General features: G+C 37.8%; 1 protein-coding gene across 3 annotated transcripts; it reads right to left on the reverse strand.

Moving 5' to 3' along the window:
• Window positions 1–9,524: 9,524 nt before the first annotated feature.
• LOC112175378 lies at window positions 9,525–12,700 on the reverse strand. Of its 3 annotated transcripts, none has more exons than XM_024313050.2 (6): window positions 12,414–12,700; window positions 11,900–12,327; window positions 11,435–11,782; window positions 10,962–11,339; window positions 10,559–10,773; window positions 9,525–10,240 (listed from the first exon to the last, which is right to left on the reverse strand). In XM_024313050.2, exons 1-6 carry the CDS (start codon window positions 12,557–12,559, stop codon window positions 9,995–9,997), a joined length of 1,761 nt encoding a protein of 586 aa, XP_024168818.1. In that variant the 5' UTR covers window positions 12,560–12,700; the 3' UTR covers window positions 9,525–9,994. The 3 variants fall into 3 exon arrangements, with proteins under 3 accessions (XP_024168818.1, XP_024168819.1, XP_024168817.1); XM_024313051.2 differs by having other exon boundaries at window positions 10,559–10,779; window positions 11,933–12,327; window positions 12,414–12,699; XM_024313049.2 differs by having other exon boundaries at window positions 10,559–10,779; window positions 12,414–12,698.
• Between the last annotated feature and the right edge of the window lie 2,676 nt (window positions 12,701–15,376).

Here is a 15,376-nt window from a genome sequence, read left to right on the forward strand (position 1 = left end):
TATATTGGGAGAAACTATGAGCTGTATCTCCTGTGCACTGCTGTCAGATTTTATGCCGTTGATCTGGTTGACTATTTTTGTTTCGTAGGGACCATGCTTTGACCCCGATTTGCTCCACTCCACGTGATGCACGTACGCCCTTTGTTTGAGATTTGAGATTCCTCCGTGATTAAATGAAATTTTTCTTTGTAAACTTTGTATATTCTTTCAAGGGGAAAATATCCAAGTTTTTTACTTACATATAGCATGTGCATTGTTTCTACCAATTTGGATTCCTATATTTGGTCAAATTCTTGATTTTGGATCATCTATGCTTTTCTAAAGAAGACTTTGATTGAAAATCGTGATTATTCGAAAATTAGATTATGGTATGTTGGGAAGATTATCGATCAATTGTAGGCCTGGGCACGGGCCAGGACCGCATGTCAATTTGCTAGGCCCGGGACCAAGCCTATTTTTTTCGGGCCGGGCTCAAATACTGTTTTTCAATTATAAGGACCGTGAAGGACCGGACCATACAGGCCCGGGCCGGTCCTGCCGGGCCTTCGGGCCTAAAAGTCCTATTTTTCTTGTCTTCATTTTCTGCACAGTTTCATCATGTTTCTGATTTTTATATGATCAAAGTTTCAGACCAAATAAAATTCCAAACCAAATGGGCAAATAATGTTCCAAACCAAGTAAACTAACAAAGTTTCAAACTACATTAATTTGCTTCCAAGCCTCCAGCTACTGCCAGCAAATGGTGTCCAGCAAACAAGCTTCATCCTACAACAAGCAAAGCATAAACAAGCACATAACTACATAAGCACACAAGCATAGGATACAATAAACATATAAATGCAACAGATCACATTACACAACAAGCACATATCACAATAAACATGAAAATCCAACTCGTCCCCAATAACTGCAGCTGCTTCGGGTTCCATTGCTGCTTCAGGCATTATCAAAATCGAATCTTGAATCCTTGTACCCAGAAACAACAAATTGAAATCAGATAACCCCAAATGGCCAAATCAATTACGACCCAAATCAGAAGCTACCCAGTTTGAGAGAGACAAACACTTACTGAAATTTTCGGGGAGGTACCCAGTTTGAGAGAGAGAGCCCTCAGCTGGGTTGTTGCTGGGCTTCGACAGTTCGACTAGGTTCGAGACTTCGAGGCTTCGACTGGGTTCGACACTTCGAGGCTTCGACTGGGATCGACTGGGTTCGAGACTTCAAGGCTTCGACTGGGATCGATTGGGTTCAACTGGGTTCGACTGAGATTGACTGTGATCGACTGGGTTCGACTGGGTTCGAAGAACTCAGTTCTCGGGGATGGCTGCGAATCGACTGGGATCGACTGGGTTAGACTGTGATTAACTGGGTTCGACTGGGTTCGACCCTCTTCCTCTCGAGGATGGCTGCGAATCGACTGGGTTTGAAGAACTGGGAACTGAGGTCTCGGGGATGGCTGCGAATCGACTAGGTTCGAGCTGCGAATGGAAAGGGTCGGGGTCTCGGGGATGGCTGCGAACTAATTTCAAACTTCGAAGGTTTGTGTCGACAGGCTGGAAAGGTTAGAGACAGTTTTGCAAATGAGTAGGGTTATACTGAATCGGGCTCATCTTCGGGCTTTGGGGATTATGGATACCAGGGCCCGGGACCCGCCCGTTTAAACTGAAATGGTCCGGGCTTTTTTTTTTTATCTATTTTTTTCCTCAAAGCCCGGCCCGGTCCTGTCGGTCCGGATAGATCCGGTCCGGGTTTTCGGGCTTTCGGGCTAAAATGCCCAGCCCTAATCAATTGTGTTTGTCGAGCTAGTTAGCTGGATTGATAAAGAATACTAGTGTTGTCTTCAATCGTGTAGCCACGAGTGCTATGGCTTTTAAGGGAGCTCTCGTGATGAGTCGGTTGTTTGGGTCGAAGACAACTTGGATTGGAGTTGCTTATAGTGACAGTATGATTGTTGGTATATTTCTTAATTGCGTCGGTAATATAATTTAGTTGATACTTATCGTATCATTATTCCGACACGACCCGATAACACTATTCAAAACCCGCACGAAATAAAGTGGGTTGAACCCGCATGATTAAAAAACGGGTCGGCAGTGGGTCAATCCGTCATGACCCATTTAATAAATTGGTCAACCCGCCAACACGAAGTGAACCCGTATAACCCGATTATACTATACTTATTCTTACAATTTTAGACGTTGGGAGTATTTGATCATAGGATTATATCATTAGATAATTTCAAATATTTTTCTTTATAATTATTGGATTTAATTATTTATAAATATATAAAATTATTTATATTCTTCGTCTTGTGGAGTTTTTAGTGAATTTAATCAATTTATGCATTTTTTTAGTTAAATGGGTCACATTATTAACTCTTAAATAAATCATTTTGTCTAACACAACACGACATATTTGTTAAATAGGTTAAGTGGGTTGGAAACGGGTAACCCGTTTAATAAATAAGTTGGATTTGATTTAAATTTTTGACACGATTATTAAATTGGTTGGGTTTAGGTTTGGCTTTGGGTTTGGGTTTGTATCTTGCGACACGACAAATACCTTAACCTGACACGACCCATTGACAGCCCTAATCAAAACTGCTACCATATTAATGCAAATTAAGATGTTTTTTTTGCCTTAATAGATAGTAAAGAGGAAATTTAAATTTGAAGCATTGAGTCTTGAGTAGAGTATGTTACAAGCCCAAACAATCATTGTATACTGTATAGGGTTGATTTGGAAGAGAAATTTCAACTAGATCTCACCCTTAACCTTCATTTTCCTTGAATTCAACCCAACAGTTAAAAATACATTATACTTCCCATAATCCCATTTTGAGAGTGATATATCAAAACTATTCAACTCTCTTGATTGATTTTGATGGTATAAATAAATTATCTTATTCTCTTCTAATTTTCTTATATGAAATCAACATATTGACTAAATTCTTATGAACAACTTTCTCCTTATTTTTTCCACAACGAGCATGAGAAGGACGTTTGAATGGGAGCATGCTTAGTACAAGTTTGTCATAACAAGGTCACATAAATAAATTAAAAAATTCATTTAGGCCTGAATCATAATCTATCATACTTTGTGAATGAATTTATAAATCTTAATATCAATTATTAAATTGAATTTATACTTACAAATCTTAATATCACCGCATTCAACAAAAGTACTACCATATGAGCCACAAAACTGTCAAAACATCCATTTTTCCATTTGAGGATATTCACAAAATTTGAAGTTTTTTTTCTTTCAATAAGGCACAAAATTTGAAGTTGAAATTGAATGGCGAACCTTGACATGTAATGAAGAGTAGAAACAATCCAACACGTTAAAGCCAAGGAATTGAAGAAGCTTTTGCGTTTTGTAGGAAAAAGAAAAAGAAGCATCCATCTGAAAAGACTCAAAGAGGAGATTAAAATCCTGTAGCAGCAAAGTGTGTTATGGTAAGCAGAAAAGGCCAAGGAGTGAGGAGGATCCTCCATGATTCCAATCCAAGGTGTAAAGGACGGAGGAACATGTTTGCAAATAGAGTATTGCCAGTGGGGACTACGCCTACCCCATTCCCCTACCCTTTCCCTTTCCCTTTCCCACATGACACTTTGCCTAGCCTTTGCCTGGGGCTCTTAAACTGGGTAAGGTTTTTCTGGGTGGAGTTCAATTGGTAAGTTGGGTAGTTTTTACTAAATACTATGCCAAGTAGCAATAGTGGTCCTTTGCAATTCATTTAGGAATAGGAGTATCCATGCCCTAGTAACTTCTTGCAATAGGGTCACTAGGTTAGATGTCATGTCACTATCAAATGCCTATGGCGGATTGCTCTCCCATTCTCAACGGGTAAGGTGGAGCCATAAACTGTGTAAAATGCCCGTGTGTTCCGATCCGGAAAGAAGAAGTCGAATCCAAACTCTTGACTTCAATGAAAACATAGAGTGATTACTCGAAAGTTTAGATATGGAGCCCATAACGACAAAATGGCCACAAATGTGTGCTCAATACTCTTCTGGCTAGATAAGTTTTCCAAGAATCTAAATTGTTGATATCGGTTTTTCCCTCTTCATTTCGACAGAAAGTTTGAGCTTGTTTTGCCCTTAAGATTTAAGTTCATCATTATATGAGGGTAAAAAATTTATGTTGATAGACCAAATGGTACTGGATATGTAAGAGTCAAATCTTGGGTCGCGTTTTCTCGAATGTAAAACCTCATGCTTGGATAATATGTCACATTCTCATCTTTACATTTATTCACTTCGTCAAATGAAGTGATTCAAATCCAAACATATCCATACATGCAAAGTTATAGCAGAGGATTGATGTCCAAAATGTAGATGGGCTCTTGACCAAAAAAATGTAGATGGGCTCTTCACCAAAAATGTAGATGGGCGGGCCATGTTTCAGCCCTTTGTATGTTGGCCCATGGGTCATAGAGTGACCGCCTCACACATTTGATCTCGAGCCACTGCGATTCGCCCTCTGTTTTATTTTCTGAGAAATCCATTGCAGAGAAAACAATGGTAACGATAAGAGGTAGGTGACAAATGGATTGACCACCAACAGTGGCAGCTGGCTTTACCATTTCTCAAGGTACTGTTATCACGAATTTTCTTGGCACAATTTTGATTATGGACTTGGTTCATCTACACTCAGCAGTATAATTTCATCATGCTTTTGTTTTTTGGTCATGAAATTTTACCATGCTGGTTTGAAATATATTTGACCTTGTTTATCATAAACTCACTAACCCTCCAAACAATCAATTTGAGTAAATGACTGCCAACAATATTTACACGGAAGATAGTATCGGAAACTTGATCTCTTTTATGAGAATGTTTATTTTAGGATGGTGTTATTCACACACTTACTTTCTCTATTCACACACCCTCTGTTTTTTATTACTTTAATTTTATTTTTTACAAATTACCCTAACTATCATACCTTGTAATATTGTTTCTTTTTTATTTTTTCTATTTGGCAAGTTAATCATAAATCAAACATCAATATTGTTCAAGTAAACCCTAATTTGTGTTTGGCCCAAATTCTAGGTTACTTGACCAAGTGGTAATAGAGTTAAATTAGAATGATTTAGATTTCTATTCAACGTACAATTACTTTCCTTGTATGATTAAGATTCTATGCATTGTAATCCTCTATATAAAGAGGCCAATATTATCAATGAGAATACACAGCGAATTTTCTCTCAATTTCAGTTTCTCTAAAACACGTTATCAGCACGAAACTCTAACTCTGAAACAAATAGCCAAACCTTGATTCAAGAAGCTAAAAACCTTGAATCCGAATACAAAACCTTGAAGCTTTTTCTGTCTCCACCTCACACCTTGAAGAACTCGATCCCAGGAGTCCAGAACCAGCCGCCCCACCCCAAGAACCGGCCGGAAACCTACCAAACCAGCCACCGGAAGCTCCATACAACTCGCAGCAAATATTCCACTGGTTCACCATCTTCCGGACCTCCAATTTCCACCAAATTTTGGTAGCAGAAGCCACTTGATTTGAAGTTTCAGGAAACGGAATAAAAAGTCCAAAAACCGGCCTAAAACTTGCTAAACCGGCAGAAAAGAAGAGAAAAAGAAAAGAAGAAGAAAGAAGCAGCCCAGCCCAAAAAGGAAGAAGTCAAAGCCCAGCCCACTGCCACGTCAGCATCCAGTCAACACCGGTCAGCCCTCCAAGCAACGCAGGTCAACCACTTTTCCGGCCATTTTCCGGCGACTTTCCAGCCATTTTCCATCGACTTTTCCGGCCATTTCCGGCGACCTATTTCGAAGTATTTTTTACTAAACGTTCCCGTTTTTTTAGAGTTTTTAAATTCAATTTCTCTTCTTTTTCGGGGACTTGCAACCTCCCTTCTTCTAACCCCCCTTTCTTCATCATATGGAAGACCTAATTAAGCCAAATTGTGGGGGTTCGTGCTCACTCCAAGCTTGGAGCTTGTTGAGATCTCCAAACTTAGAGTTTGTAGAGAATTTATGATCGACCACTTACGTCATTGTTTCGATCTAATCCAATACCTCTTGGAATTGAAAACCCTAAAGCAATTACGCTAAGAAATTCCTAATTTCTTGGGGGCAACTACTCTCAGAAATTTTATATGCTTTCGTGGTAGCCTTTTACGCTCCGAAACTAACCCTAATTTCTTGTTCTCTTTCAGGATGAGTAACCTGAACAAATTGGACTTTGCTTCATTGGGAACAACTAGCTCTGGATATCACAGGTGGGTTCGTGATGTCCGCCAACATCTTAAGGCCGAGGGAATCTTAAATACTATTCTCGAGCCTAGCCAGGAAGTGTTAACTGTTGAACAAGCTCAAGCTTTGGAAGCAAATAGAGCAGCCTTAGAGGCAAATAAGGCAAAAGCCATCATCCTAATGACTCGTCATATGGATGATCCGCTCCAGTACGAGTGGATGAATGAAGAAGACCCTAGAAGGATGTGGGTCTCACTCGATGAAAGATTTGGCAACGTCCGTGACTCCCTACTTCCTGACCTATAAGTGAGATGGTATAGCCTCCACTTCTGTGATTTCAAGTCAGTTCTTGACTACAACTCGGAAGCACTTCGCATTAAATCCTTATGGAATTATATGGTAAAGAGATCACAAATGCGATGTTGATTGAGAAGACTCTATCTACCTTCCCCGTCTCTGCATTGATGGTTGCTAAGAACTATCGAATCGATGTTACTGCAAGACGGATTACAAGGTTTCATTAGCTCATTAGAGCTATGAATGTCGCTGAAAAGCATGACAACATACTTGTGAAGAACTATAATTCGAGATCCGTGGGAACAGAGCATATTCCGGAATCCAATTATAGTTGCGCCCCAAAGAGAGGGCGCCAAGAGCGAAACCCTAATCTTAGTGATACTTCTGGACGTTCTGGTCCATATAATCACTCTACTTGGGAAGGTAATCGCCAAAATAGGCGAACACGGAACCGAAGAGATCAACGTGGAAAGAAAGAGGGTGGCAATCAAAATCAAAACCAAAGAGAACTCTTTTGTATACATTCTACAAATAGAAAACTACATATAAGTAACAGATCAAAGATTAAAAAACAGAAAACCCACCTTGTATAAGTTTTATACAAATAAGGACAAGGAGCCCAGACCAAAAGAAAATGAAGCAGGCTTAATCCCTGATGTTTCATATGCAATTACAAATTGAAATAATTTTTTGGTAAAATTACAATGATGCCACTGTAGGATAGAGTAACCCCAAAACAAAGGTTTGATATGTATAGTACCGTTAGGCAGTGGTGGACGAGTAACTGTACCTCACAGATGATGTGGAACCGGTGACGGAGGAGAGGATCGTAATTCCGGTGGATTGAGCCGCCAAGGGAGCTTCCGATAGGAAAAATGGCATGGTCGGCCATCTAGAGCTCCACGGCCTGGAAAGCCACTTCGAATTGCTCGCAGGGAATGGCCTCGCAGTTCAGGTAAGCCTTACCTGCAACGGCCTCGGAGTACTCGCCGGGGAGAGGTCGATGATGGTGAGGGTCTTGGCGGGAGGGGAGGTCGGCTTGTCCTTGGTGGAGGAGAGGTTCTCGATGGGGATGAGGTGGAGGTCAACGAAGGTCTTGTGACCTTTGAAGCAACGTGGTCGGCGGTTCCGGATTTTTGAGCGGGCTGCTCCTGGGAGCAGATGACCTTGCTGGCTAGAATGCACAGGAGCTCTGCCAGTCGGATCGGGTGGAGCCAACGAAGTTGTGGAAGTTGAGGGAGTCAGAGTGGTAGGCAAATTGGACGGTAAGGCGGGTCGGCCCGACCCAAGACGGGAGGGAAATGTAGGGCTTGAGGAGATAATTGGGTAGTGAAAGAGTTGCATGGTGGTGGATGGAAATAAAAGAAAATATTAAATGGTTTAGGTTGAGCCATTTTAATTTAGCTTCAAGCAAGAATAATTTGCTCACTGTGCCTTCGATTTCAGGCTTGAAACATTCTAGATATGTGAATTGGAGCAGCCATTGCAAGATTTGATCTTCACACAAGTTTTTGACAGGAGAGTTAGGGTTTTTGTTTTTGATGATGATTGTGATTGATTTGATGTTTGGTAATTGCCACTGGTTTGACTAATTGCTACTGGTTTGGTAATATTGTTGTGGAAATAATGTGATTTTCTATGCTTTCAATTTCAGATTGACAAATCTAATTGTTACTGCTACTACTACTGCTCCTGCATTTGTACACAAACATTGTACAAGTGCAGTAGCAGAACTGGACGAGTATGAGTGCAGCGAGTGCAGTAGCAGGATTGGTTTAGTGCAGTAGCAAGATTAGGCGATGACGAGTGCAGTAGTAAAACATGAATAGCATAACTTGACGAGTATGAGTGCAGCGAGTGCAGTAGCAGGATTGGATGAGTGCAGTAGCAGGATTAAGCTATGAGATGAGAGTAGTAGAAGAGTGAGGTTTTGTGAAGTAACATAAAATGGATTATTCTATAAATAAAAAAAAGTAACATAGAATAATCTATTTTAGAAAAATAAAATAAAAAGTTAACATAAAAGGATTATTCTAAGAAAAAAAGGTAATATAAACAGATTATTCTCAGAAAAAAAAAAACATAAATGGGATTATTCTCAGAAAAAAAAATAACATAAAGAGATTATTCTCATTAAAAAAATAAGTAGTTAAGGGTAAAAAAGTAAAGGGCTAAATACTGGTTACTACCCTGTAGTTTAGGTTCAAAATCAATTTAGTCCCTGGACTTCTAATTTTATCAAAAACACCCATGCAGTTTCAATTTTGATTTAATAGGTCCAATCTGTTAGTGTTCCGATAATTGAGTCATTTAACTTGTTGACATAGCTCATATATGGCCTATGTTTTATGATGTGGTGTTGAGGTGGCATCCATAGTCAATTTAGGAGTGGGTCTCACTATTAGAAATCTATCAAATAAAAAGTTTTTCATTAAATAATTCAACTATAAGTTGAACCTATAGCAGAATATTAACGAATTGGACTTATTAGATCAAAATTGAAAGTACATGGGTGTTTTTGATGAAATTAGAAGTCTAGGGACTGAATTGAATTTGGACCTAAACCACAGGGTAGTAACCAGTATTTAGCCCAAAAGTAAATTAACTTATGACATGTGGCAAGTGGAGAGCAGATTGTCCTTATTTGTAAGATTTAATCATTATAAATGAATTAAAAGTCAAAAGAATTAGTTAAAGGTAAAAAAGTAAATTAACTTATGACATGTGTCAAGTGGAGAGCAGATTGTAGATTTAGTCCTTATATGTTTAATTCAATCTTTAAATGATGTATTTGTTAAGTCATGTTTTGTCAATAATTTATATGTAATTTGTTATTCTATAAATAAGGTCGAGACATTTGAGATATTATGTCAGAGTTTCCAAATTCCCATATGCTGCAAATGTGAACAAATTTTATATATTTCCTTTCCATAAATCATGATTGCCCAACTACAATGTCATCAACTTTAGAAAGTCAAGAAATTAATCTCATCCATGCCCTAGTCAGACATCTTTGAACTGAAAGGATTGATTTATTGGACTTTATTTCCAGGGATAGAGTGTAACATGTGCCACCTTTTTTATTCCCCACAGCAGCCTTGCTGTTCTTTTAATCAAATCTCCCTTATAGTTCTAGATAAACCGCAATTAAAAAGCTAAAGCTAAAAGCTAAAGTCTCACCTCTCCCTCCATCTTCATGTTCCTTGCTTTCTTCTTTCACTTTCAATATTCATGAATCACATAAACTATCTTTACACTTCTCACATCTCATGGATTCCAAATCTCCCAAATCCTTGTCACTCCACATGTGCTTGCTTTGATCTGTAGGGTCCCTCCTACCCTAGCTAATCAGCTCCATGATATTGTATGTGTGTATTTACAAAAGGGTACCTGGCTAGGATATTCATCTTGTTCGGTACTAATAGACATTGATCAGGATCTAGTCATCAAGCAATTTACATGAGATGGTGGTGGGTCACCGATCACTGTGCTGGGAAGAAAAGTGGTGTGGAATCTCTATGGTATTTTCCATCCAGGACTAACACTTTGCTCATCTTCTCTTCACACCAATGTAGTTGCTCCGCACTCAAGTCACCCATTCTCAAAACCCTAGATACCAGTTTTAGGTCAATTAGGCCAAGCAGTATCTCCATCTCTTCCTCCACCTTTAAGCTTTTCTTTCTCAAGCATTTGTGCGAACGGCGAAGGTCTTTGATCTTCATCTTCTTCTGCTCACCAAACGGGGAAGAGCAAAATTAAAAACACGGAAAAATCAAGTATATCCATGTGTACATATATTAGAAAGAGTTGGTATTTATACTCTAAGAAAAAGTTGGTATTTATACTGTAAGAAAGTTATTTTGGACTCTAAAGGCAGAATTTTATTATTTACACTATATAGACTCTCATTTGTATTCTAAATTTTACATTTTATCATTTTCAAACACCAGAATGAGTGTAAAATAAGTTCCTAAGAGTGAATAATATCGCCTTATTGAATTTGATAATGATAACGTAGCCAAACATGGTTAATATATATAACTTACCTTTTGGTTAACTTTTTTCATGAGATTTAGAAGAGTTGGATCAACTGAACCTCTTCGTTTTCTCCTAAACATGGCTGATAACTTTTGGCAGGGTTTCTCTTTATCAGCCTTAAGAAATTCCATGAACGTTCGGATTCCATCTTCCATTATCATTAGAAACGCAGCTGAGGAGATTCTCGAGCCAAAACCTTCTTCCTTTTCATGATCATCATCTTCTGAAGCTTAAAAATAGAACAAAAGAATGCATTACTTAATTTGTTTGATCCCTATACTCTTTAATATGCATTTCTTGATACCATCATGGAACTACAACTTTAACTTTACTGCACATTCAATTTGTTAAAGAAAAGGAGGTGTCATTGTGAAATAAAAGAAGTTAAAGTGCAATTGACTGTATGAGTACCTCGATATTCTGGAACTTGAAGTAGCTTCGGTGCCAAAAGCCTCATCCTAGCGTAAATCTCAGGTCTCCGGCCCTGCTCGTAGGGCTCATTCTCTACATATCTCTGCAAAAGAACTTGGAACTGCTGAAACTGCTGCGCAATCTGGCCAGGACAGCCAGGGTCAAAATCGTGATGCGACGAGGCCCTTTTTTGCTCGAATTTCTTGTAGTTCCAGTTAAGTGCTTCCCACGTTATGCAAATTTGAGCAACATAAGCAGCCTCTAGTTCATGATAAGGGTTGTGACGTACGTCAGATGGCCGTTTGGTTGCTAATGAGATTCGATGAACAATCCTCTCTGAAATTGATCTTGGACAAACCTGAATAGACCTAAGTGATTCTGAAAAAAAAAATTACAGGAGTTTTAGAGTCAAGCTAAGCTTTTAAACAATGTTTAGTACCAAAATAATTAAGTATCCAGAGAAATGAAATGACCTGTTTCATGGAGCTTTTGAGCACTAATTCTGTCTAGGTACATCATTTCTTCATCATATTTCTGAAAGACAGTGTAAGACTCCCACTTGGGGCAGCTTCTCCGTGATGAGGAAGAAAATGGATCTTCGGTCGCAGAACAATTGATTGAGCTTCTCCATTCAGAAGAGCTCTTAGAAGTTGATCCAACTGTCGAGTCACCAAAAATTTCATCCTCCTTGTTTTCTTGAACCTTGATTAATTTCTTGGTCTCCGACTGGGGCGGCCTAAATACTAGAAAATTTTCATCCCCAGATAATTTTGTCTCTGTATTGTTTTCGGTAATCTGATCAGAATCCTCATGATTATGATCTGTACAAAAATCATAAGCAATGTCAGACTGCAGAATGTAAATGGAAGCATTAGAAGTACTACATGTGACTAGTTAGTGTAACAAACTAAGATGTTGCTTCTCAGAATGTGATATACCGTCACATCTTTTGTCATTTCTCCTCAACTCACTTCTGTGTAGTTCTATAGTGATCGGAGAAGTGGTCCAGACTTGATCATTCGGGACAGAATTGCAAACAGAAGCAGTATCTCTGACAGGGATTTCCTCTGCAATATGATCTTGTTCTGATTCTGAACCTTGTGACATATCATTTTGGTCTTCTTCAATTAGGCTCCCCCCGGCGCTAATGAACTCTTGATCAGAAAAACTTGATCGATCCTTCTGAAGGTTGTCATTAGGCAAAAACTTTAGTGCTTCACCTCCATGAATGATGTCGGCCACCAGATGATCGTTTTCAGTGTAGTACTGATGACCATGAACATGAAAGCTGTGCCTTTCTTCTAATTCTTCTTCTTCCTCCTCTTCTTCATCCGAAAACAGATAATTCTCGTATCCATTCTGGTTTCTGCAAAAGGAACACAACAAATTAAAGCATGAAAACTAGAAGAGTGAAGATTTACGATATTGATAATAGCATGTAAACTGTAAGACCTTGGGAATATTGGGTTGCTGCCAACGAAGTAGAAGAACTTGGCAAGAACAATGGACGAGACATAGAGGAAGAGAAGGAGGAGGTAGACGGAGGATGAAGTATTGTAGAAGAGCCTAGCAAGTGCTTCCTCTGTTGAACATGGCATTTTCTAATTCCCTTTGGTTCTCCAAAATGAGTTTCTATGGGGACTCCTTCACAAAGCAAAGCAAAGCAAAACAAAGTGAGTGCTACCCCCTTCAAAAAGCTAAAGCGTGTTCTTTGGTTGCTTTCGTAAAATCTCTTCCTTGTTTGTCAAATTGGTTCATTTGTTTTTGAACTAATGTCTAATATGTCCTGCACTCTTGTAAGTGTACTAAAAACCTTATTTTATGTCTTGATAACTAACCAAAAGATGAAGATATCAATGGATCTTACGATCCCGAATATCAAGTATATATAATCTTAGAAACAAGTGAAAAATTAAAGAATATTACAAAACTCTATACTAGTCTTAATAACTATATTCGTAATTTCTTAAATAACATGACAGATTTAGACATGTATTCTACATTTATTTGGTAGAGATTTCTGCTTTTATTTTAGAATGTTTTTTATATACTTATTGTAATCAGGGGTTTAAACTCAATATCTCTCCTTGTATTCGACAGTTTCATTAATCAAGATTTGATGGCAATCGCACCGGCCCTTTATTCAAAAAAATAAAATAAATAATAACATGACAAATTTTATTTTTAGGTTGAAAATCGAAGATTACAAATATCTTATATAAAATGTGCATCGTGGAATTAGCGAGCTAGTGTATTTGAAACCATTGTTGTACGTGGTTTTCATTAAGATTGCTTTTGAAAATTTTAGTCTCAGGTTGAAACTAGGTCAACCTTGGGATGAATTAAACTTCTTTTGCATGTGCATACAGTTTGTAAAACAAACTCAATGGAATCATTTGTACTGCGCTAGCTTTGTATTAAAAGTACAAAAACCTTGTATTATAGTGTGTGTGTGTGTAGATATACATTAGAAAACCTGCGTCTTCCTTCATTTTTCTCTTGAATGTAATGTAGAAAACTCTATTCTACAAGAAAGGGTCAAAAGGGTTTATGATATCAAAATTAACCAAAAAAAAAAAAAAAAGAGACCGAAACCAAGCCACTTAGCCACACGCATTGGTAGACATGTATACATGCAACTTTTCAAAAGAAGTATTAAGATATAATTATTTTTATATTTGGTGTGTAGCTAGTTTAGTCGAGGCTTGAAGGTATTAGTATTCTTTGCCTCCTAAATTGTAATTGAATAAAAGAGCCTTTCGTAAAGGGTAGGGGTGGGCTGTAGTCAAATTGGACCTTCTTTTAGAAATCTTCCAGTTGTTTCTTTGTCTTTAACTTTGGCATTAAGATTTCTCTGCAGAAGTATTTGTCCATCAACTCAGAGGTTGATTACAAGATGAGTCACGAATCAAATCGAAAATAATCAACATTATATTATCGACTAAGTGCTAAATTATTCAATTCCATATGATCTTTGATTTTCTTATTTTTTATTTTTCTGGTTTGAATCTTTCAAATGCTTTTGAATACTTTGGAGATCATGATTCATCTCATATCTACATGCTCAACTTGTTTTGCAAGCCCAAAAGACCAACTTGAAGTAGCCCGAGTCTTCAAGCCTTTCAACATATACACACTTATAAAGCCCAAATTTTACGATATTGAGATGCAACGTGCTTTTGACGGCATTTATACTATATTCTAATTAGCTTAAAGCTTATAAATTAACTGCTCCGATGAAGATCACTTTTGAAATGTTGGATATTCCTCTCTGAGACTTGCTTGTTTGTGTTTGATTTCGATGATTTCTTTTATCTTTTGTGAGTTTTGGATAACTTAGCCTAAATTGATATGGTGTGTGATTCTAAGGCATGATTTGAATTTGCTGGTTGAATTCTTTGAAAATTCATAGTGATTTGTGTTAAACTGTTAGTTTTCGAGGTTTCTCATGTAATTATAATGTAATAAGCTTCAGTTTGAAGTCGATTATTTTAATAACTTCTCTAGTTGTATTCGTTGTTTCACTACAAAAAAAAATTGCAATAGCCACGGCGCGTCCCCGTCGCAATAGCCTCATTTGTGTTTGCACATGTTTTTTGCACGTCGACCTACTAAGCTCTCGCTATTGGATGAGAGAGAATTTTGGCTGAGATTAAGTAAGGGCCAAGAATGAAGTCACTCGATCATTCGGCCGAGAATGAAATTAATTGATCATTCAGCTGAGATGAGGAAATTAGTCAACTAAGCATTAGATCGACCGAAAATATAAAATTTATGTCATACGGCCGAAATGAAGGTGTTGACCGAAATAAGAGTTTCTCGGTCACTCAATCGAGATTATAGTTTTGAGTCGTATGACTAGGCGTTGTTCGGTCACTCGACCGAGATTAGAGTTTTGAGTCTGATGATGATAATAATAATGATGATGATGATGATGATGTTAATAATAATAATAATAAATAATAAAGTAAAAGGCATTGACGCATGAGGTGGTGCAAGATAAAAAGTAGTAAATTTCAGTTATATAGTAGACACGACTTATCATTACTTGGGCTTTGCTGCCATGCATTCCCTTTATTTCAGCCCCTATGTCATCACATACTTCATTACATTAATCCCAGTACACAATCGATTTCAATTCTTTGATTTGCTAAAGCAATAAAAGAAATCTGTACTCTTTAACTAACAAAAGCATTGATAAAAATGACAGCTTCCACTTAAGTGAAACCCAGTGCCTATCATTGAAGCACGGTGAAAGAAATTTAAAGTGTAATAATAGGTTGTAATTATGATAAAATGAGAATTCAATATCTTACCTCAATATGAACCTTATCAACAGATTAGGTACAACAAGATCTACATAATAAATTCGTATTACTTTAGAAGTTTATACAAGGGGACGAAGAACAAATTCT

The sequence above is a fragment of the Rosa chinensis genome, chromosome 7 (assembly GCF_002994745.2).
Source record: "Rosa chinensis cultivar Old Blush chromosome 7, RchiOBHm-V2, whole genome shotgun sequence".
Taxonomy (NCBI): Eukaryota; Viridiplantae; Streptophyta; class Magnoliopsida; order Rosales; family Rosaceae; genus Rosa; species Rosa chinensis.

What these genes read in the sequence shown, in the direction of transcription:
- LOC112175378 (XM_024313049.2), bottom strand. Translation starts at nt 12,559, where the DNA reads ATGCCATGTTCAACAGAGGAAGCACTTGCTAGGCTCTTCTACAATACT. An exon ending in TCAAAAGCTCCATGAAACAG is followed by an intron (nt 11,340 to 11,434) that starts GTCATTTCATTT and finishes TTTTTTTTTCAG; the next exon opens with AATCACTTAGGTCTATTCAG. An exon ending in TCAAGTTCCAGAATATCGAG is followed by an intron (nt 10,780 to 10,961) that starts GTACTCATACAG and finishes TCTATTTTTAAG; the next exon opens with CTTCAGAAGATGATGATCAT.